The 23,427-nt window shown below is 39.4% G+C and overlaps 1 protein-coding gene across 7 annotated transcripts in view; it reads left to right on the top strand.

Moving 5' to 3' along the window:
* The first annotated feature begins 3,218 nt into the window (after positions 1-3,218).
* Positions 3,219-23,427, top strand: part of PIAS1 (protein inhibitor of activated STAT 1) — a 59,417-nt gene continuing 39,208 nt past the window's right edge. For 2 of the 7 annotated variants that reach the window (XM_061594892.1, XM_061594889.1), the window contains exon 1: positions 3,228-3,567. In XM_061594892.1, coding sequence (XP_061450876.1) covers positions 3,439-3,567 — 129 coding nt within the window. In that variant the 5' untranslated portion in view covers positions 3,228-3,438. Of the gene's footprint in view, positions 3,568-3,703; positions 3,724-3,816; positions 4,505-21,144; positions 21,291-21,371; positions 21,492-23,427 lie in introns of those variants that run through there. The other 5 variants (XM_061594890.1, XM_061594896.1, XM_061594895.1 and 2 more) reach the window with 5 other exon arrangements.

The raw sequence follows: 23,427 nt of genomic DNA, 5'->3' as shown, positions 1-23,427 counted from the left end.
CTGTGATGTCACAGAACATTCACCACTATTCTAACTCTGCTGCCGTTAAATTATCAGAGTAACCTGATAAGATTAATATTATTAATAAAATAATTTATATCTCTTTCATTTCAAGAATGCCAAGATACATTGCCCGGTTGCTGGGAAGGGGTAGGAAGAGTTGAGCTGGTTTATTGAGAAAAAAAAAAGTATTGGTTATTAAACTTCTCTGAATTCTGATGCTGCCAAACTCAAATAATAATGGAAGCTAGACCCTGGTAGAGGTGAGATTTTGAACATGGGATCAGGCAGCCTTCACCTACATATGCACGCTTATGTGTATGTGTGTGTCTCAAGTCCCAATAAATTAAAGTCTGATTTTAGAATTAATTTTATTCAATTTCTTCCCTCTATATCCTCTCTTTCTTCCATCATGGAGCTCAACACAGTGACCAGACCTAGATCTGTGTTTAGCTTCAGCAACGTGGTGTGCCTTCAGACCATAACTGCGCATAGGAAAGAAAGGTACACTGAATTTCCCCAAAAGAAATGGGCAAAACTGTAACTCACCAGGGGGGTTGTTAGGGGTGGCCCAGGGGAGATGGGGCATAAGCACTTTGTGCTGAGCCTCAGACCTCCTCTTTCACTTTTTTTAAAAAAGTTTGCTTACAAAGTGGTTGGACACATTGCAAAATGCAGGGTTGGTGAGACCCCAGACACTTGCCATCTTAATTTTTCCATAGGTAAATTAATGTATTGGGCTTGGAAAGTCATTTTGGTATCCTGAAAGACACGGTAACCCCTAATAACAGCCACAGCTTGGTCTTCCTGCCCGCTCCAAAGCTGGCCTGCAATGGCATCTGTCTATCCATATTAGGCATTTGGGTTCAGGCCTGGCCATGGGACTGAGTCAGCCTTGGTTGCCTTGATGGATGACCTCTATAGATAGTGGGACAGGGGAGTGTGACCTTGCTCCTGCTTCTCAATCTCTCTGCGACTTTCCATTCCTTTGACCTGGACTGGCTCTGTGGAATTGGGGGCACTGCGTTACAGTGGTTCCAGTCCTACCTCCAGGATCGAGTCCAGAGTGTAGCGTTGGGTGACTGTTTTTTGGCCCCTTGACAATTATGCTATGGGGTGCTGCAGGGTACTATCTTATCCCCAATGATATTTAATATCTATATGAAGCTACTGGGAGCAGTCATTAGGAGTTATGGGGCAAGGTGTCATTAGTATGCTGATGACACTTAGTTCGACGTCTCTATAACATCAGAATCAGGAGAGGCTGAGCGGGCCCAGGACAGGTGTCTGGACACAGTGGTGGGATGGATGAAGGAAAATAGACTGAGCTTGAATCCTGGCAAGATGGAGGCACTATGGGTGAGTGGTTCACGTGCCTGAGAAATTGGTCAATTGCCTGCCCTGCATGGGGTTACACTCCTGCTGAAGGAGCAGCTATGCAGTCTGGGGCTGCTTTTAGACTTAGCTCTGTCACTGAAGGCCCAAGTAGTCTTGTTGGCTAGAAGTGTCTTTTATCAGCTGCACCTGGTGAGACATCTGAAACCATTCCTCCATCTGGAGAGCTTGGCCATAGCAGGTCAGGCATTGATGACTTTAAGACTGGTTTGCTGCAATACACTCTGTGGGGCTTCCCTTGCACTTGACCCAAAAACTGCAATTAATGCAGAATGCTGCAGCCACGTCGCTGTGAGACCCTGTTGGCATATAACACCTCTGCTCAGAGATCTGCACTGATTGCCAATTTTTGCCTTGCCAAGTTCAAAGTGTTACCACTGGTATATAAAGCCCTTAACAGCCCTTTGCTTGCAAGACATACATGTCATGATACATGTCCCTACTTGCACACTTCCTTCTGAGGAACAGGCACTGTTACGAGTGCCACATAATACTCGTTCCACACTTGTAAGAAATGGTTCCTTGAGGGTGGCAGCACCTACGCTTTGGAACTCCCTGCCTATTGACATCAGGCAGGTGCCTTCATTGTTTTCCTTTCGGTGCCGGCTTAAAACTTTTCCGTTTAGGCAAGCCTGTGCAGAGACACATAGATATTGATCTGTTTTAATCTTTTGGTCGCTGTTTTAATTGTTTTAAATAAATTTTTAATTTTTTTAAACTGTTTTGTTGGTAATTTTAATGTTTTGTAAACTGCTTAGAGCAGTATACATTTTGTTAAGTAAATAAATAATAGTGTATGCAAATTTGCATCGTGGGCCTGTGCCCCTAGTGTTGCAATTAACAGTGTCCCAGATTTAAATGTGTAACTGGTTCCCCAGGGTGATTGTGTGATGGGGATTAAAACAAGTTCTTATTAAAACATGTTGTACTTAATAATAATGGATGATATCCAACTAAGTCATTCTGAAGAGAAGATAAACCTTCATTTACCTAAGTCCATTGATTTAAATGGGTCTGTGATTAATGTTAGACAGCCAGTGTGGCGTAGTGGTTAAGGTGCTGGACTACGACCTGGGAGAACAGGGTTCGAATCCCCACACAGCCATGAAGCTCACTGGGTGACCTTGGGCCAGTCACTGCCTCTCAGCCCCAGAGGAAGGCAATGGGAAACCCCCTCTGAATACCGTTTACCATGAAAACCCCATTCATAGGGTTGCCATAAGGCGAGAACAACTTGAAGGATGTCCATTTGCATTTTTCATGGTTAACATTGGATACCACCCATTAATAAGAGAATAACAATGGGTTGTATTCAATTTCATGCTGCTCAGAACAGGCCCGATGAAATTGAGCCTGACTTAGTCTTGTCAACTAACTTTAATGGGTTTACTCTGAGTAAGGACTAGCATGGAATACCATCCAATAATGGGTGATAGCCAACCACATTATACTCCAGTAGGCACTTGAGTTACTTTTGCCTATTGACTTCAATGGGTCTACTTGGAGTGTGATTAACATTGGATACCCCTCCATTCATGATGGTGATGATGACCTATAGCGCAGTGGCAAATTCAGAAGCGCAGGGCCCCTTAATGCTAGTTACACTACACCCCTTCACAGCCACACCCCCTTTCCTAATTGTGTTCCTTGCTCTCCCTATACACAATGCTACAAACAGATGTCCCTAGGAGCCAATCAGCATGAAAGGGGAGGATGTAAGCTACTGAGAAGAGTCTTCTCAGTGGCTGATTCTCCACCTTTCACTCTGATTGGCTCCAATCAACATTAAAGGGCGAGGACTCTTCTCAGTGGCTAACACGCTATCGTTTCGTGTCCATTAGCTTGTACATGGGGACCTGGCTGAGACCCTGCTTCCCAAAAAAGTAAGGGGTCTACGACTCCCCCCTTCCCCCCTGGACGACTACACCCCTAAACTGATGGCAGTATGTCTAATAACTGAGGGGCGCGGGCTGTTATTCCCTTCCCGCAGGAACAGAACCTCCCTCTTCGCTGTTCGTCCCGCCCTGAGGAGGGACGAACAAAATGGCGGCGGCGGCGAGCCGTCGATTCAAACGCAGCGCGCGGGGCGGCGGCGGTGGGAGGCGGCCTCCCGGCGGGGTTCACTGCGCCTGCGCCCCGCGATTCAAGATGGCGGACAGTGCGGAACTAAAGGTAAAGGCGCAGTTTCAAGTCGCCCCCCTTCCCTCTTCCTCCCCCCCCGCCGCGGCCGCGGCTCCGCTCTTCTCCCTCTTTCTCCCCGCAGGCAGCCTGGTTCGGGGCCCGGCTGGCCCAGCGGAGGAGGGAGAAGAGACGGGCGGCGCTCTGGGGGTGTGTGGGGAGGGGGGAGGAGGAGGAGGAGGAGGCGCGGAGGGGGGAGGGGGTCCTTTTGCTAACCCGTTGACCTGCTGCATGTCTGGGAAGAGTTTGCCTCCCCCGCTTGTAAAAGTGCTTTTCTTCTCTGCCTCCCCTTCCCAGAAAGCCTCCCCCCGGATGAGCCTCCTGAGTCTACTCTCCCTCCTCCATTCCGGGGGGTCCGTTTTCCTCTCTCCCCCCTGCAACTCCCCCCCCCCGCCTGCGAGGTTGTTCAGGGCTAGGTAGGACAGGAGACCTTCTGCCTAAGTTGTGGGAGACTCTTCCCCCCCCTTGCATCACACCCCCATGCACACACTCCTCGAGCTCGCTCAGTGGGTGCTTGCAGGCCAAGAATTTGAGGAGTGGGTGTAGTTTATGTATTATCCTCCCTCCGTCCCTCCCTCCAGTTCACTGAATAATCTAAAAGGGGTTCCCCTTCATACAAAGCTGCCGCATCTCTTTGGCCCAAGCTGTGTGTGGAGGGGGGGTTGGCCAGAATTTGCCTTGATTTTCTCTCTCTCTCTCCCCCACCACTTTCTGTTTCCCTTCGTTTCTACCCCCTCTCAGATGCCAGAGGCTGATAGAATGGGTCTCTCTGGGGAGTTTTTGGATGCTCTGAAAGTTGATTCTGTTTCCCTGTGTGGGGGCACAACCTGCAGCGTGGGCTGTAGGCCCGAATAGGTCCATGCTCTGATTCTTTTAAGATTTAAGATTTGTGTGTTGTCTGACTAGGGCTAAGAGGATGGCTCTTTTTAAGGTAGGTCTCTTCAACTGCACAAGAAAAAAATGTAGTGCAGGCTTTGCAATGAGGAAAACTTGTATTTTAACTTTCCTTGTCTCCCCGCTGTCCCTGATTTTTAACTGCTTAGTATGTGCTGGTGGGAGGTTGTGTGAAAGGAGTGGAAACTGACAGACCCCTTCCCAAACTTTCACTTTTAAAGTATGGAATCCAGTTGTAGTAGATTGTTTTGATGCTGGTTGCTGTCAAGTGCCCTCCTTTTTCTCTAATAGGTGACCTGGATTGCAAAGGTTTTATTAGTCTATCCAAAGATACTAGTGCAGTATGCAAGGAACCCAAATTATGGGTGTGTGAACAACAGCTGCCTTTGCAAGGAAGTAAATAAAACGATAAGAGTCTGTGCATGCATTTTTGTATATCCCAAGAGTTTTGTGAAACCTACAGTTTATTTGAAATCATAGATGAAACAATCAAGGGCTGATTTTAATGAGAGTAAGAAACTGAGTAGAAAGTTTGGCTGTAGTTAGATTTTTAAGCATATGTGATGGAGAAGGCTTTATTAGCTCATTTCCTGAGTTGAAATTCTTTTCTGTTGAAAGTTAAAGTGCCCTGAACTCCCTGGAGGGATGGTAGATAAAAGGTAACACCCACCACCTTCATTTCCTGTTTTAAAGTGAGAGGAAACCAAAAGTGCTGATTCTCATTTGTTCCCTTTTCTGCACTACAATTTTCTTAGCATAGTCTCTAGGCATGACAGCTAGAGAAAAAAAGAGTGAGTTTAAAAATCTCACAGATGAATTCACATGCAGCCAGTCCTTCATTCTGATAAAGTGTGTGTGTGAGAGCGATATTATATTTTTTAAAAGCCTTTTCTGAAATCTTGAAATGAGGTCCTTCTCTCTAAATGAGTGAGGTTTGATATATCTGCCACATTTCTACTTTCTAGCTGCGATTCCCTAGGGGGGGCATTTTAGTAATACAGTAATGATTTCCTTTTTTTATTTCTCAACATATCTATCCTTAGTAAACATACAGGAATTTTTTTTTAAGTATTCAGTGTATTTCATAATATCTTAAGATGTTTTGAGGATCTGCCTGTTTAAATACTATACATGTCAACAATGATTACAAAAGTCACATGGTAAATATTTAATAATAAAGAAATTGCTTGATTGAGTGGAAGATTTTTTTCTTCTGTAGACTTTTATAATCATGATGTTTTTGTAAGACAAAATAAACTACATGAACTACACTTTTTATAGATAACATATCAAAATGCATGTCAGATGCTTTCCTGTCAAAATTCATTTACCAAGGGATTATTTTGTTTACAGTATCTCTCAATGTATTAATGATTTTAGAAATCACACATGTTGCCTTTCTGGGTGTTTTTTTTTTTTAAATCCTGGATTTCAGAAAGGTTCTTTGCTCCTTTGGGATCTGTGTACACAATGATGGCAGCTCTCTTTGTGAGGTGAAGAATAATGGATCCTGTTTATAACCTCCACTGCCTTTTGTGTTTGGTGTGTGTGCATGGAACCTTGCTGCATTCGGAGACTACCTAGTGCCCATATCTGCAGAGAGCTTGTTGTAAAGCACAAAAAGGTTTATTTGTTTTCCTTCACACATGGGGATGCTTCATTAATCTTAGTAAAGTAAATACGGCAAGGTATTGAGAACTGACTCTTATTGGCTAGGACGGTACACTTAATAGGAGTAGTATTAAGCTTGGGTGATCTAGGTTGCAAAAAATGTCCACCTCATTCTTTCACTTCCTCCTTCCATTCCCCTATGGAAAGAGGGAATACATATGTGGGCATTCAATCCCTCCCCTCCAAGCTTGAGAAAATTACTTGATAAATCACTAGATTTTTTTTATAGGTGGTACTGTGTTTTTTAATAGATAGCATTGTCAGAGGGAGTATGCCTCTGAATGCCATCTGCTGGGATTCACTAGCAGGGTGAGTGCTGCTCAGCTTCTTATAGATATCTAATTGGCCACTGTGAGAGCAGGCTGCTGGATTAGATGGCTCTTTGGCCTGATGTAGCAGGCTGTTCCTATGTTTTCTTTTTAGTAACTGGAGTTTTAAGTCGGACTATGGCTTCCGCTGCCCTCTAACCTCCAGTTCCTATCTGAGTAGGGCAAGCCTTTGTCCTCTCCATCCAGCACCTTTTCAACCGATATGCTAACTTTCCTTTCTCTGCCCTGCCCCCTGTACTGTTGGTTTCCTCTGCTTTCTCCAAAATCAGAAATCAGCTTAATAAAATTTATGTGATTCAGTTTGCTGCCCTTATGGGTTTATAGGTACAAATGTGAAACTGACTAGTCTTGTCAATTTTGCCTTTTTTGTGGTGAGGGTGGGGAAGCTACCAGCCCTTGGTATGATGAAACTTGAAGACTTTTTTAAAAAAAGGAAAAACCTTTTCTGTTGCTTGGGAGATAATCTTTTAGATAAAGTAATGAATAACTTTTGTTTACACATGGGATTCTTCATAAATTAACAATCAAATTGTAGGGGAAAATATTTTGCCTGTTGAAGTTTATGTTCAGTTTTCTGCTTCCCTGTTTTAGATATATTCTGAACCAAAAACTTCAGTTCTGTGACTCAGGAAATGTCCAATCCTTCTGTTTCCTGAGTTGTGGTAAGATTACAGGCTGGTTTATAGATCTCTTGAGAAAGCCTACTTGAAATGCCCAATGGGACAAATGCTTTATTGAGGAATGGCAGGAAGGGGTTATGGTCAGTGATAAATTATCAAGGCAATATGACTGCAATTTTGTGTAATTAATATTTTCAAGGGTGCTCCCTAATAAAGTAGGCTAGAATGAGACTTTCCATCTTTTATGGTTTCTCAAGTCCTGTGGCATCTTTTTGATACCATGTAAATGATTCTCACCGTAACATGAATAATAATTTCTGCTAACATTTATGTGCACTCCAAATGGAAATATTTTGTCCTTCTCCTGAGAGCATCCTTAACAAGTAAGATCAATGCAAGCATTAAAATAAAAAATACTGGCTGATTAAAATAAAAAACCTCTGTTTTTGTGGAGAGTAAGTTTTCAAATCTAGTGGGGATCCAAAAGTAGGTGGTGACAACTTCAGTTGGACTCAGTATCTGCATATGCACACATACTATTGGGTTGGATCCAGGCTAAGCTGGTTGCACTTAGTTCTCATAGAAATCTCTGGGAATTAAACTAAGACATAGCTAGCTTGTCCCGTTGATTTCAGTGAGACCCAAGTTCAACTAACTTAGTATGGACCCAACCCATTGTGTTTAAAAACTGTCACTAAGTGCCACTAAATTAGAGGGAGATGTGATCTTCTGTTTTGCTGTGTATTTTCTTAGTAAATATCAGAGCTTCCTGTTGAATAGTGTATTCTAACTAAAATGTTCTGAGATGGTACATAGCTTGAATGCCAGTTTTGACATTTTAAATTACAGAAGAAAATTCTGACTATGTATCATTATATTTTTTATTATACAGGTTCTGAAAACATTAACTTGCTCACCAGCATTGTTTTTCAGGGGGCAGGTGGGGGAATGAATTTCCCATTCCTAATTCTTACTCTTCTATGAATTTTTTTTGTGATATAATAGCTCTTATTAACAAGGAGGCATATAAATGAACAGTTAACTCTGGAGTAGTATGTTGTCTGATCTTTGTGCTAATGTCTTCAGTACACAATTCTGGATTATCATAACTTTTACATATAGATCAGTTTAATTATTTTCAGTTTTGTCATTTTTTATGCTGTCGTCTGAAGCTGGTATCAGAAGTGTGTGTTGAGAGGACTTCCACCACTCTCATTTTAAAAGAGTGTCTTTGGAAACTGAGAAGATCCTTGATGTGTTTTTTTAATAATTATGTTCCTTAATTTTAAAGAATTGTGGTGATGGAAACACAATCAAGATTCTGAATTCAAATATCTAGTAATGTAAAGGTGATTGGGTGGTTGTTCATCTCTCTCAAGAGAAATCAAACAATGGTAGTCTTGATGAGTGTGAGGAGACTGCTAACAAGGAGGGTGCTTAGTATTTTTAGATGATAATGATTAGGCCTCCCAGGATGGGGAAACTTCATAATTGCACTGGCAAAATAACCAAATAAGCAGAAACCACACATTTCAGCTCCTGACGTATAATTTTGCTTAAACCATTTTAATTGAAGATCTATCTAAACCTCAGTGTTGGATACAAAACAGTGTAATTTCACTATTCAAATTGTCTTAATAAGCAGCCCTTACCATGCATCTTCCTATTTACAATTTTCCCATTTGTTTGCTTCTTGGATGCATTTTGAGAAGTAATCTTTACATCTTTATTTCTTCATGTTGAAACTGCAGAGATCAAATAAGCAGCTGTGTATCACTGTAAAAATAATAATCTAGCCCATAGTACTTCAGTATGTTTGCCAATAAAAATTAAGTTGCAAATTTCATGCACACATAAATATGAATAGTGTGTGCATACTTGTTTGTGAAGGGTTTTATGCTTCGTTAGCAGTTCTCATCAATTATATTTACAGGAGTATGGGGTAGATTTTTTATTTGTGGATACGCTGGTAACTATTGTCAAATAAAGACTGCAAATTCTTTTTTTAACTAACTTTCCATTGGCTTAAAGGTATTGAATATGAACTGAAAATGTTGGTGGTGGTTGCTGCAGGAGGCATGAGTCATCTGTAACCATTAGGTTGTTGTTATTGTAACATTTATTTAAAGCAATTTTCAGATGTGCTGCTGAACAGAAATAACAACTCTCAGTCCTAAATGCAGTACATGAAGTAGGCTTTATTGATGTCAGTAAGGCTTGCTTTTATGCAGTGCAGTGGTTACCAAACTTTTTGCACATGGACCACTTGAAAATGGCTGAGGGTCTTGGTGGACCACTTAATGATTTTTCTGCATGTTGTAGCAATTGTAATGCACTGCGCTAGACGCTGTATGATTTCTAATTGCATTTTTCTTACTACTTTTATTTCTTATATATTGTGTTTTGTTGTATTACAATTTGAATTCAAATTGTAGTACAATCAAAGTTAATATAAGAAACAAGGGGAGCAATAAAATGCAATTAATGCAATAGATGTGCCATCTCCCACCTTCAAACACAAATCGACACCACCTGTGGACCACGTGAATGAAGCTTATGGAACACCAGTGGTCTGCAGACCACAGTTTGGGAAACCGTGATGCAGTGCATTTAGGATTTGGGCATGTTTTAGATGGATGGTAGATGACAGGGATTGATACAGGCGTAGAAGGAGAATAGTAGAAACTATAGAACAGATGAACTTGTGTTAGATCCAGGGAAGTCTGAAGAATGGATGGGTTGAAAGGGAGAGACATAGGAGTGTCCTGGGAAAAGAAAACAAAGCAGCTGATTGCATGGAGAGAAGAAACTCCAAAGGGAATGAAGAGAAAATGAAGTTTGATTTAAGGACAGAGTGTACAGCCTAAACAAGGATGATTAAGATGTTGGAAGCCACACAGGAATCAACTGGGAGACAGTGTAGGTACTTAAGGTGCATATGTGGTTCAGAGTGAATCGGGCTTAATGAGTTTGCAAAAGTAATCCTAGGAATTATACTTTTTTTTTTTTTTAATAATTTTTATTCAAATTTTTCAAAAAACAAACAAAACAAAGTCAAAAAGACATAACAATACATCAACAAAAAATGAAAATAAAATAGTTGACTTCCGATTTGTCGCAGATCAGCTATAAGTATATAATATACATCAAACCTGTCCCTTAATGTATACATACAGAGTCCCTTTTCTCCATAGGCTGTCTTAATTAATCGTCAAATCCCAGTATCATCATTTTATTTTGATCTTTCAACAAAAAGTCTAAGAGAGGTTTCCATTCCTTAAGAAATGTATCTGTCGATTTTTCTCTAAGTAAACATATCAATTTATCCATTTCTACTAAGTCCATTAATTTCAATAACCATTCTTCCATTGTTGGTGTTGATTCCATTTTCCACTTTTGTGCATATAATAATCTTGCTGCCGTAATCATATATAATATTATTCTTCCATATTTCTTTTCTATTTGTTTATCCATAAAACCCAATAAAAAAAATTCTGGTTTTGACTGAATATTTATCTTTAGAATTTTTTGCATCTTCCTACCTATCTGTGCCCAAAATGATTTTGCCTTTTTACATAACCACCACATATGATAAAATGATCCTTCTTGTTGTTTACATTTCCAACAAACATTAGAAACATTACTATACATTTTTGACAACTTTTCTGGAGTCATGTACCAACGGTACATCATTTTATAAAAATTTTCTTTAAGATTATAGCATAGTGTAAATTTCAAACCTTTTTTCCACATATTTTCCCATTGATCCATTTGTATGTTATGACCAAAATTTTTTGCCCACTTTACCATACACTCTTTTACTTGTTCTTCCTCCATATCCATTTTCAATAAGAGTTTATACATTTTCGCAATTATATTTTCATCATTTGTACACAATCCTATTTCAAAATCAGATTTACTTATTTCAAACCCATACATTTTCTTGTCCATTTTATATCTTTCTAACAATTGTAAATAGGCAAACCATTGAAAACTATATCCTTCCTTTGTCAGTTGTTCTCTCTCTTTCATTGTATATTCTCCATGTACATTTTCTAATAGTTCTTGATAAGTTAACCATTTCTCTTTTCCAGCCATTTCTCTTCTATAAAACGCTTCTTGACTTGAGACACATAATGGTATTTTCGAATAAAACCTTGGTTTATATCTATTCCATATTTTCAACAGAGGACGTCTTATGAAATGATTGTTAAAGTCTACATTTACTTTTACTTTGTCATACCATAGATATCCATGCCATCCCCACTTCAAATTATGGCCCTCCAAATCCAATAGTCTTTTATTCCTCAATAAAATCCATTCCTTTATCCAGACTAGACAGCAGGCAGCAAAATAAAGTCTCAGATTTGGTAATCCCAGTCCTCCTCTTTCTTTGGCATCTTGTAGTAGTTTAAATTTAACTCTTGGTTTTTTTCCTTGCCATACAAATTTAGAGATATCTTTTTGCCATTGTTTAAAAGGTAAATCAGAGGATATTACAGGTATTGTTTGAAACAAAAACATCATTCTCGGTAATACATTCATTTTTATCACAGATATTCTACCCATTAATGACAATTGTAGTTTATCCCATTTTAGCAAATCTTTCTTAATCTCTGTCCATAATTTTTCATAATTATTATGAAACAACTTTGAATTTTTATTTGTCATAATGATACCTAAATATTTCAACTTTTTCTCTATTGTAAAATCTGTCTTGTCCATTAACTCTTTCTGTTCCCTTAAAGTTAAATTTTTCACCAACATCTTTGTTTTTTGATTGTTGATCTTAAATCCTGCTAACGGTCCAAATTCTTTTAATTTGTCCATCAATACATTAATTCCTTCCAAAGGATTTTCTAGTACAATTATCAAATCATCAGCAAATGCTCTCAATTTATATTCTTCTTTTTTTATCTTTAATCCCGAAATTCTTTTATCTTGCCTTATATCTCTAAGCAGCACTTCTAAGACCAAAATAAATAAAAGGGGAGATAAAGGACATCCTTGTCTTGTACCCTTTTGTATTTCACATGAATCCGTTAAATCTCCGTTAACAATTATCTGAGCCTTCTGAGATGTATAAATCGATCTAATCCATTTTATAAAATTGTCTCCAAAATCCATTTGCTCCAAAACCTGAAACATAAATTTCCAATTCAAATTATCAAATGCTTTTTCAGCATCTAAAAAAATCAAAGCTGCTTGTTTATCATTTCGTTGTTCTAAATATTCCAAGACATTCAAGACATTCCTGACGTTGTCACTCCCGGAAGGAGTGCTGGCTGGTGGTTGTCTCTGAGGGAGCTCTGCCTCAGAGGAAGCTTTTTTCAGGTTAAAAGCCAGCCAAGAGGAATCTTGGACTGGCTTAAATGTTCTCCAAGGTATAGGAGAACCGATCAGATTTTCCACAAGACTTCGTTGAGCTGTCGGCGGCTGGAATTGATCAGGAAATTCCTGAGATAAGAAGGCATGCCGATCGGCTGAAGACGGAGTCAGGATTTCCACGCAAGCTGTACTGGAAAAAAGCGAAGCGTTCTTTTTTTTCTTCTTAAAAAAAAACGTTCTTAACCAGCGAGCCTACTTCTGTCTAAATCTTATCATTTGGCTTAAATTACTACAATAAAAGGGATTTGTTTACGAATCAGCAACTGAGAAACCTGGGTGAGTCATACTTTTTCTCTTTTAAATATAATTAAGGAAGAAAGAAAATGTAAACAACTTATATACTTTTTTTACGACAAAAAGCTGGCCTGAATTTGGAGTCTTAAAGTTTAAAAACGGATGAGAGGTAATTATTATATTTTGGACTATTTTTCTCTTTGGACTATTTCTTTTTGGACGAATCTGCTGCTCGTATATGTTACTAATTGTTTGGTGTTGGCAACCAGAATTGTTTTGCATTCTTGGATGTAGATAAGAACTGTGCTGTGCTGGCTGGACTTCAATAACAGGCCTGGAATATTAACTTTTTTGTTGGTGGAGGAAAAAAAAAGAAATAGACTGCCTCTAGGTTTTGGAACAGTGATTAATATCAGAAATTAAAGGCTTTTCTTGAAAATGACAACTAAAAAAGCAACTAAGACCCAGGAGCGAAGAAGAAGTTCTACTGATCCACAGGAAGGGGTTATACCCCCAGATATGTTTCAAAAAATAATGGAAGGGATTAATGATATAAAACAGGAAATGAAAACTGAATTGACAGATATAAAAGACTATATTAAAACACAAGTGGATGAGATTAAAGGGACAATTGGGCAAATAAAGGAGGATGCAAAAAACACTAAAGAAAAGGTACAAATCTTGGAGAATAGAACAGATATATTAAATCTGGAATTAGAAAAAAACTTGGACTATATGGCTGTGACTGAAATGAAAAATAAAGAACATTGAGATTCCGTGCAATTCCTGAGGAAACAGGTGAAGACATCAGAGATAAAATTGTTAATGCTCTAGTAAAATTTCTGGATTTGAATGAAGATCAGATGGAATTTGAAATAGATAAAGTGTATAGAATTAATTCCAGATATGCAACAATGAATAAAATTCCAAGAGATGTGCTTGTTCATTTTATAAAGAAGACGACCAGAGATATGGTATTACAGCAACACTTTAAAAATACCTTTAAAATTGATGGTAAGGAAATACTGGTGATGAAAGAAATTCCTATTAGACTTTTACGTAAGAGAAAAGAATATGCTTTCTTTACAGAGAAACTTAAGCAACGCAAAATTCAATTTAGATGGGATGTTCCAGAAGGAGTGATCTTTACATTCAGACAACAGAAATATAGATTGAATACTGTTCAAAAAGCAAGGGACTTCTTGAGAAAAGCTTCAAAAGATATGGATGAAGATAAACTCAAAGATATGGATATAATTCCTGGGGAACAAAGTCAACAAAATATGCAGAGGAAGGGAAGGAAGATGATGGACTAAAAGGAGCATCAGGCACATTTTAAAATACACTCTTAAAGATGGATTACAAATATCTAACTTGGAATATAAATGGAGCCAATACGGCGCAGAAGAGAAAGAAAGTGTTTCATTATTTGAAAAAATTAAAATTGGATATAATTTGTTTACAAGAAACTCATATTAAGAAGAAAGATTCCAAATATTTGATTTGTAAAAATTTGGGTGAAGAATTTATTTCGGCTGGACCAAAAAAAAAAAATGGAGTTGTTCTCTACATTAACCCACAATTGCTTCCTAAATTGGTATTACTGGATGATAGTGGTAGATTTGTGGGGGTCGAAATTACTCTACAGGGTACAAACATTTTGATAGTGGGTATCTATGCCCCCAATGAAGATAAAACAAGGTTTTACACAGGACTTATGGAAAAATTGTCAGAGTTTTCATATGACCATTGGTGCGTTATGGGTGATTGGAATGGGGTAATCTCACCAAAAATTGATAGGCTTTCTGAAAAAAATATCAAAGAGACACAGGGTAAATTACCGAAGATTTGCTTTGAACTGATGGAACATTTAGAATTGGTGGATACCTGGAGATATATAAATGATAACGCAAAGGAATTTACTTATTTTTCAGAAAGACACAAAACATTCTCGAGGATTGATATGATTTGGATGTCTAAAATTTTAGCGAAGGACACTTTTAAAATGGATATATTACCAAAAACTTTTTCGGATCATAACCCTGTGATATTAACTTTAAAAAAGAAAAATCTTGGATTTAGATGGAGACTAAATGAATCTTTATTACAGAATGACAAAGTAGTACAAGAATGTAAGAAGAAATTAAAAGAGTTTTTTGAACATAATTTACATAAAGGAACAAGTGAAAATATTGTTTGGGATACAAGTAAGGCATTTATGAGGGGATATCTTATTAAATGTAACTCTGAATTAAAAAAAAAGAAACAACAGAAAATGCAATTAATCTTGGAAGAAATAAAACAAAAAGAGGAAGAATTGAAAAAGAATCCAACTAAAGTTTCTATTGTAAATGAAATCAAAATGTTACAGAAGCAAGTATCAATGCTGACAGTTAGAGAAATTGAAAGAAAACTAAATTTTGCTAAACAAAGGACTTTTGAATTTGCAAATAAACCTGGGAAATGGTTAGCATATAAATTAAGAAAAGAACGCAAAAAAAATATCATTTTAAAGATACAAGAAGGAGATGAGACGTTGACAGATAATGTAAAAATTAAAAAGATTTTTCATCAATATTATTCAACATTGTACAAATGTCAGGAAATTCCATCTGAAAAAATAGAAGAGTATATATCTAAACAGAATTTGCCTAGAATTACAGACTTTCAGAGACAAGCTATTAATGGTCCTATTACGTCAAGAGAGATATCTGAAGCTATAAACAAAATTAAATTAGGAAAGGCACCAGGACCAGATGGGTTATCTGCAATGTATTATAAATGTTTGGAGGAAGAACTCTTACTACCTTTACAGTCTACAATGAATCTTATTCTGCAAGAGGGAAAGATACCGGATAGTTGGAAAAATGCTAATATAACATTAATACCTAAAGAGGAGCAAGATTTAACTAAAACAAAAAATTATCGACCAATATCTCTATTGAATAATGACTATAAAATTTTTACAATGATCTTGGCAGAAAGATTGAAAATAATATTGCAACAATTTATTCAGGAAGATCAATCAGGGTTTTTACCTAAAAGACAATTACCTAGGAATTATACTTTTAATGGGGATTACAAATCACAATTCACAGAATTCCCTTTGCCAGGACACTTGCAAACATGTTGTATAAAATGCAGAAAAGTAGATAGGTGTGTTGGTGCATTAGAAAAAAACCACAAAAGCCACAGTAGGGTAATGCCATTATGAACCAAAGTCACACAATAGGGAGCAAGCTTTCAGGAACTCTGGAATAGCCTTTCTCAGCCTTTGGGTTGCCAGATGTTGCTGGACTACAACTCCCATCAGCCCTAGCCAGCATAGTCAATGATCAGAAATTATGGGAACTGTAGTATGACAACATCTGAGGACCCAAAGGTTGGGAAAGGCTGCTTTAGAACTCTTAGAGAACTTTAAAAGCTTGTCCACTGTTTGTAACATATTACTACTTGGTCCTAATAAAGGTGGCTTTTGTATATTTGCCCGCTACAAACATGTGTGTCGGGAGTGACAGGAGAGGGTTCTAGAGGCATTTGGAATAGATTGAAGAGTCTTGACCAGGACAAAAGGCTCGCACAGCAAAATCTAGATGAGAGAGAACAAGCACTAGTTGTATAATGAAAATAGCAGATTTGGAGAATTGTAAAAAACAAAGTAGTAATAGTTAGCCTGGATGTTGGTTGTAGGTAACTAGAAGGAGAGCATGTGAAAATTCTGCAGGGGGAGGTCCCGTTATCAGGCAATGCCAGGTTGGTGTAGAACTGGGAGGGGACCGTGTGGCCCTCAAGATGTTGTTTGAACCCAATTCCCATCAGCCCCAGCCAGCATGGCCAATGGACAGAGATGACGGGAGTTGTAGTCCTCCAGCATCTGGAGGGCACAGGTTCCCTACCTGTGATGTAGGAGAAGTGGGAGAATTTTCTCCTTAAATTTTTAAACTGGAAGTTACACATTGAGGATAAAATGTCAGGGCGAGAGCTAGATCTTGGGACTTTTCCAAATAAAGGCTTTTTCTTCAAAAGATGAGGGTTGAGAATAGCCACCTACCATTAGTCAGCAACTCTGATGCCTCTGTGAGCTGTCTGTTCTTTCTTCGTAATAGTGGTAGTTTGTGTTTGAGGGGCCTCTGGGGAATCTTCTGCTCTCATGTTTTTTTTTGTTTCACGATACTTGCTTGGTGCTGCCTCCTCAGCCTTTGTTCACAAACTAACGTAGAACTAAATTTGAGAAAGCCCAAACAGATCTTCCTTTCTGAGTTAAAACTGCGTTATGTCAGCATTGGAGAAGCCTTGGTACAAGAACAAATGTTTACAACATTATTGCTGGGTGGGGGACAGCCACGTGTATGCCTTGTAATGTTTCTCTCACTCTTAAACATGCCTTGCTTGAGTGCCTCTGATTCAAGTGCATGGCAGGCCTTTCTGCATACCCACTCCCCTGATCTGAACTTTGTTTCAGGTCTAAGTGATGATGTTAATCTACAAGCTTTATTCTTGAACTCTGTTTGCTGGCTGTCCTCTTTTTAAGGTTGTTCAAATTATTGGGAACAAGTTGCTGATGAAAGAATTATACAGCATTTGAATTAGATGATTGTGTGGTGCAAATGGATGTTGTGTGCGTTGTGCCATAAATTTCACCATATGTACTTACCTGGTTAGGTGAATCTTTCCTTTTCCTATTTGTAGAGAGGGCAGGTGTGCTACTCCAAGTTGTTGTCCAGATCTACATAATTTGCATCCAAATGACCAAAAGCACATTTCCCAGGCTGAATAGAGGATTTGATTGAGGGTGCTTCCAGATGACCTTTTCGCTGAGCATTCATCCTGATTTGTTGACTGGGAGATTAGACAACACTAGCTATTTAATGAACATTCATTCTGATTGGTTTGCAGGGAAGTTAGATGACGCGTCAAAGCTAGTGTCATCCCACACTTTCCAATGCATTTTCCTGCCACTTTCCTTATCGCCAAAAGCCTGATCCTTGGGGAAGTGAGTGAATCCCCTGTCTGGAAGCCCCCTTTATTGCTTCTTCTCCTCACTTCACCTCCAACAGAGGTAAAGGAGACAGTTATGTCTGTTCTGGAACAGAAATATTTAAAATGAATAGATGTGACCCACATGTCATAAGCCCTGTTCTCATGTTTACTGAAAAGAATGTGAGTCTGCCATAGGATGTGAAAGCATGGACCCATAAATAGGATGTTGGCATTAAGCTTTTCCTTATTTATGTGCAAAATTCTGTGTTAACCTTTTGATTAGCTTTAGCCTCAGTTTTGTTTGGAAAGATGTGAACATGCGATCAATCTGATTTGTAATTAATTTTTGTTGCATTTGGGTTCTTATTTTATCTTTGCATAATTTTTGTTAGTGGGATATTTTGGGGGGGAACAAAATGCATGAAGTTGTATTAATTTAACTGAGAGAGCCATGCATTTCTCGCCCTCTTAAACATCTCTTGTAATCTCTGTTAGTTGAAGTTATGCGTATAAGTGAGACCACTGTTGAGTATGCTTGCATTTCTTCTATTGAGCACCATCAACATGCCTTACTCTGTAATTGTGCTCTCTTGTTGGGAAGCAAAATTTCACTTTTTTTTTTTTTAAGAAAGAGCAATTGCAAAGTTTAAGAGCATTCAGGCTCCCAGGCAAAGGCTTCTGGGTAGAAGATTACATTTGTCTCCCCTGCAATATTTAGCCTTTGGTTTATTTTCTTTGTCAGATTCTGTGCTACTCACCTTGGAAAAGGTGCTGCCTCGCATTCTAGGCATTTAGCTGCAGTGAAATTTGTGAGAAGGCTTCAGGGCACGTGCATGTATAGAACAGAATTCTTGCCAGATGTGGAAGACTTGATGGGTTATATGAGTCACAGAGACAAGGGAGAGCCCAAAACTATTTCACGGGGGTCGTGTAATGCCTATCCAGATGTTAATCATAGGAAGCTGCTTTATAGAGCATTGACCCATCTAGCTTTGTACTGTCCACACTGACTGTTAGTGGCTTTCCAGGGTTTCAGGCAGGAGTCTCTCATCTCATCTAGAGATGCTAGGAATTGAACTGTAGGACCTTTTGCGTACAAGACGTTCTTCATGTAACAATACATACTCCTTTTATGAAGAGTAGTAGTTCTTAAACCTTTGCAGGACTTTTGTTTTTGAAGAGGGGTAAAGGTATAGACAGAAAAAAGTGGGGAAATACTCTTAACCATCAGTGAAACCTATGGCCTAGAATTGTCATGCAAGTTCAGGTCACAGAATTTTCACCTTTCCATAGCTGACAGTTTCCATTTAAGCAGTTAAAATGCTTGTGAACATTCTATGTCATTAAATCAGCTCATCCAGTTGCTTGAGGTGGTGGTAGAGCAGAAGAGAGCTGAAAATGGGATGCGAGGCAGTTTGTAGTCTATTAATAATGGTTTTCCTTACCCAGGTAGAAAACCTGGGTAGAGAATTTGCCAGTATGCTGCTGGAAACTTTTAGTTGGGACGTTGTCGTCCCTTTAATGATGTCTGTGTCATTGGTCAGAATAGAAAGTGAACAAATTCTCAGCCATAAATGGATGTAAGTTATGTAATAATGTAGCATCTGTTATGTAGCAGGCTAGATCAGTATATAAGTTGCAATATATATTAGGCTTCTTTTTCTCAGAAGAGATTTGCATCTTCACTGAGATAGATTTGCTGGGAAGTAAGTCCCAGTGAAACTAAAGAAACTTCTGTGTAATTGTGTGCAGGATTGGAGCTCTGATAGCATAAGTAAGCTTTCCCAAAGTGAAAAATGGTTGCCCTTCCAATCTGCTTGATGGATGTAAACTCATTCTAGCTGGAATGCCTGCATGCATTTGCGCCAACAGAACTTGATGCAAATGAAAATAACATTTTAATTTGCGGTTCTTCTTGATCTGATGTTTTGAGGGACATCATGGCAACAGCTGTTTGTTCACCTGTCATAGACTATTTTCCTGAAATTCAGCCATGTTGCTGTTTTATATTTTTAAACTATGGATATGAGGATAAAATATTGTCAGAGGTTCAGTATTGATGACCCCTGCAAAGAACCCTTAAACTCACTGCAAGACTGAAGAAGGGTGTATACCAAATAATGAGGGTAGAAAGAAATCTTGGTGAGCTGTTTTGCTGAAATACCTTTTATCACTTATGTTGAAGGACCCTGGTAGGGGAAACGATAAGTTATAATTCAGCTGCCAATAAGCAGCTTTCATGAATGTTGCTTGTACTTCTTCTGTTTTCACATGTGATCCAAATGCCTTGCTAATAACCTTACAAAGCTGTACATTTCCCTTCCCCCCCAAAAAACTGGACCAAATCTCTGTACGGTGGCATTTTGCACTCATTTCAGAAGCACGCATTAGCTTTGCTATAGTTGCGGTAATGGTGATAACCTGTTATGTGCTGCTTTTAGTTAAAGTCAAGATATTTCATGTTGTAAGTAGTTGAAAACACAAGTCTTGGAATTAAAAAAAAACCTTTTTAAATAAAAGTTTTTAGCCAAAAACCTTATGATGCTATAAAACCAACAGATGTTTACTGGTGTGTGCGTGTGTGTGTGTGCACATGTGTATGTTCATGTGCTATCCAATGTTTTGCACAGAGTGCTACATATGACCATCTGCCTGCTGAGCAGAGGTCATGGAAAGAGCTTCTGGATTTTATATTGAGGCCAAGGTGGCCACCTTGGAGAACTTGAGGGGTGAGGAAATATGTAGGTGAGACTCTCAGGGCTGTAGTGGTGTCAGCTTGTCTGTTTTGTGGGATGAAAAGTCTTGGGGCAGAAGGGATCATAATGAGGAAGAGAGCACAGATAGAAATGACAATTTATCTGGTGATGAATTGAAATTCTCTGACAACAAGAATATGCCTCTGGGGGTAAGATTAGGTTCATATTTAGGAATCTAGATTTCTGAGGGGCATGCTAACCACAAGATTACTTGTCTGTCTGATGCAAAGGTTCCAGATGTAGCATACCATGTCGAGAGTATTGTGGGAGGATTTGCACCTCTGTACGGATAGTGACTGCAGTGTTGCAGCCTTGGAAGGGAAAAATGAGGTTGTTAGGGCATCCAAGGCAGCATTTTAAGAAATGATATCTGTTCTGCATGCAGAATCATGTAGACAGGCAAAATGGGGGATTTCAATATGTAAATAAGGGCAGGATGTTGAGAGAAGGAGTTTAAGCTGGTAAGGCTTCGGGACAAGCTGCTTTGTACAAAAGAGACTAGCTTCCCTTGAACCACAGTGCGACTAGACTGTTGGTGCATGGTGTTAAAAAAAAAGGTCACAGAGGTGCGTTTAAATTGACTTCTACGAGGAGGTTTGACAGGACTTGGGAACCATCCATTTTGGAATGATAGCATAAATATTTTAGGTGGTCTAAATGGAGATAGGCTGTCATTCTTTATACTTGCTTTATACTTTAAAGAGACCAAAGGAAGAGTCATAGGAAGAATTGAGGATGACAACCAACACTTTGAGAGGGACAATATCCAGTGACAGCTGGTGCTTGTGGCTGGTGGGGGGAAATATCACCCCTCAACAAGGACCCTGTTATCCCAAGCGCCCTTGGTAAGGAGAGGAGGTTGTTCTTCTTTCTGCCCCTGCAACCTATTTTCCAAGCAGCAACCTCTTCATTTTCCCCCTATGCAGGCGAGTGGAGTCATTTCTCCATGAGAGAGAAGATGCTGCTGACCGTTGGCTGTGCTGGCTGGGGCTGATGGGAGGGTGGTCTATAACATCTGGAGAGCACCACCTTGGCTGACCCCTGCAGTAAGACATTATTTTTTAAAAAAGATTTTGAGCTGAATTTTCTCCTGAAAATGCCCCTGAGTAAACTTAGCAATCTTGGGATGAAAGGTCCTGTGGATTGGTAACTGCTTAAAGAACAGAAATGACAACAGACAGTTCTCACAATGGAAAGGGTTGAACAGTGGGGTTATCCAAGGATCTGTATTTGTCCCAGTGCTGTTCAACAGTTTTAACTTTCTGGAATTGGGGAGAGCAGGGAAGTAGCCAAGTTTGCGAATGATCCAAATGATCCAAGATGGGAAGACTTGAGCAGTCTATGAAGAGTTCCAAAAGGATGTCTGAAAACTGGTGAATGGGCAACAGAAGGCAAATGGAAGTGTGAAGTTTGCCATAAACTGATGCTCATTTGGGGAAAAAATCCTTTAAAAATCCCTACACTGTTTTTCTGTATACTTGCTTTCATCAGATCGCTAATGGTAGCAAAAGATGGAAGAAATGCCAGGATCATCCTGCATAGCTCAATGAACACTTTAATGCAGTGCATAGCGGCAGAGAAAATAGAATTCTTCAGCACTTACACAACTTCCTGTTGCTTCTTTTACATTCTAGTTCCTTCCCCAAGAGACCCTAAGGCCCACATTTCTTGGCCTTTCACACAAGACAGAGCCATGTTTGTGTGCCATCCAAACTGGAGTTAAAATGCCACGGGATGAAATGATTCAGATCTCAGTGTCATCTCAACAGGTCTTGACAGCAGAGTTGAACTTGACTCAAAATGAATGTAGTCATCTTTTTTTCAGGTAAAACTGAGTGTAGAATGTCTTCAACATCTGGCTCTTATTAGTAGCTGACAAAAAAACCCATGCCAATTCTTTTTGGAAATAACGGGATCCTTGATTTTTAAGAGGAGCTGGGGTTTTAGGGCCATTTCAAAGACATCTTCTGCAGTTGTGAGATGGAGGGTTTTGAAAAGTACTTCATGTTCTTTTCAGTGATGCATTGATCCTCTTGAATCTTCTTGCCATTGCCCTCCTTCTCCCATCATCACCTGCCTAACAGGACTGTCAGTCTTTTCTCCTGCCCCTTTGCTCCTCAGTTGTTTCCTCCCCTCCATCTTGATACTGCTGTTGCCAGCATTATCTCTCTTACTCCCACCCCGCTCTTGGGGTTCCGTCTGCCTTCTTAATCCTTGGTGCTGACTCCCATCCTCTGTTGGCTTCCTCTGCTCGCTCTCAGAGCAGCAGCTGTGAATAGCTTTGGCGGAAGTCCGTCCTCAAACTTGCTGACTGCCACCAGTGTGACGTCACCTTGCTTGCAGCTCTGCTGCCTTGCCAAGCAAAGCTACTGGCCATCTGGTGGTCTCTCAACCCCTGCCTTTTACTTCTCCATTGTAAGAGCAAGGTAGATGTGCCTGGACTTCTCCTTTTTACCTGATGACCATATTCTCCTTCTGTAAAAGCTCTTTCCTTCTGAGGAGCATTCACCCCTCTCTCTGATCCACTCGCCATAGCACTCTCCCTGCTCACTCTGTTGTACACCATCCGTTTCTGTTCCTTAAATCCTTGCCCTCAAAACAATCTCTTCCCTCCCACTCAATAACATTTTCATTTCTTTCCGTCCCTTTTGCCTCCAAAGTACTTGAGCAAGCGGTCTCTGTTCACTGTCCTGAATCTCTCCTCATACTCTTCTATTGGGTGCATAGAAGCTGCTGGTAGTTAAAGTAACTTTTTTGGATCCTGGCAATTGCATGGCTATAGGTAGCCTCTTAGGCGAGGCACAGGCCAGACTAGAAATGTTAAAAATAAATATTTATTATTATTTTTAAAAGCAATTATGCTGGCTGGTATAGCACAGTAGGGAGGAAAGCCTGGCTGGGAGTCCAGAGTCTGTGAGTTCAAATCCCCGCTGTTGGTTTTTGACAAGATAGAAAAAAAGGCGATTACTATCATATGTGGTG

The sequence above is a fragment of the Rhineura floridana genome, chromosome 14 (genome assembly GCF_030035675.1).
Source record: "Rhineura floridana isolate rRhiFlo1 chromosome 14, rRhiFlo1.hap2, whole genome shotgun sequence".
Taxonomy (NCBI): Eukaryota; Metazoa; Chordata; class Lepidosauria; order Squamata; family Rhineuridae; genus Rhineura; species Rhineura floridana.
Note: the sequence above shows the minus strand (reverse complement) of the source record. Positions and strands in the feature narration are given on the sequence as shown.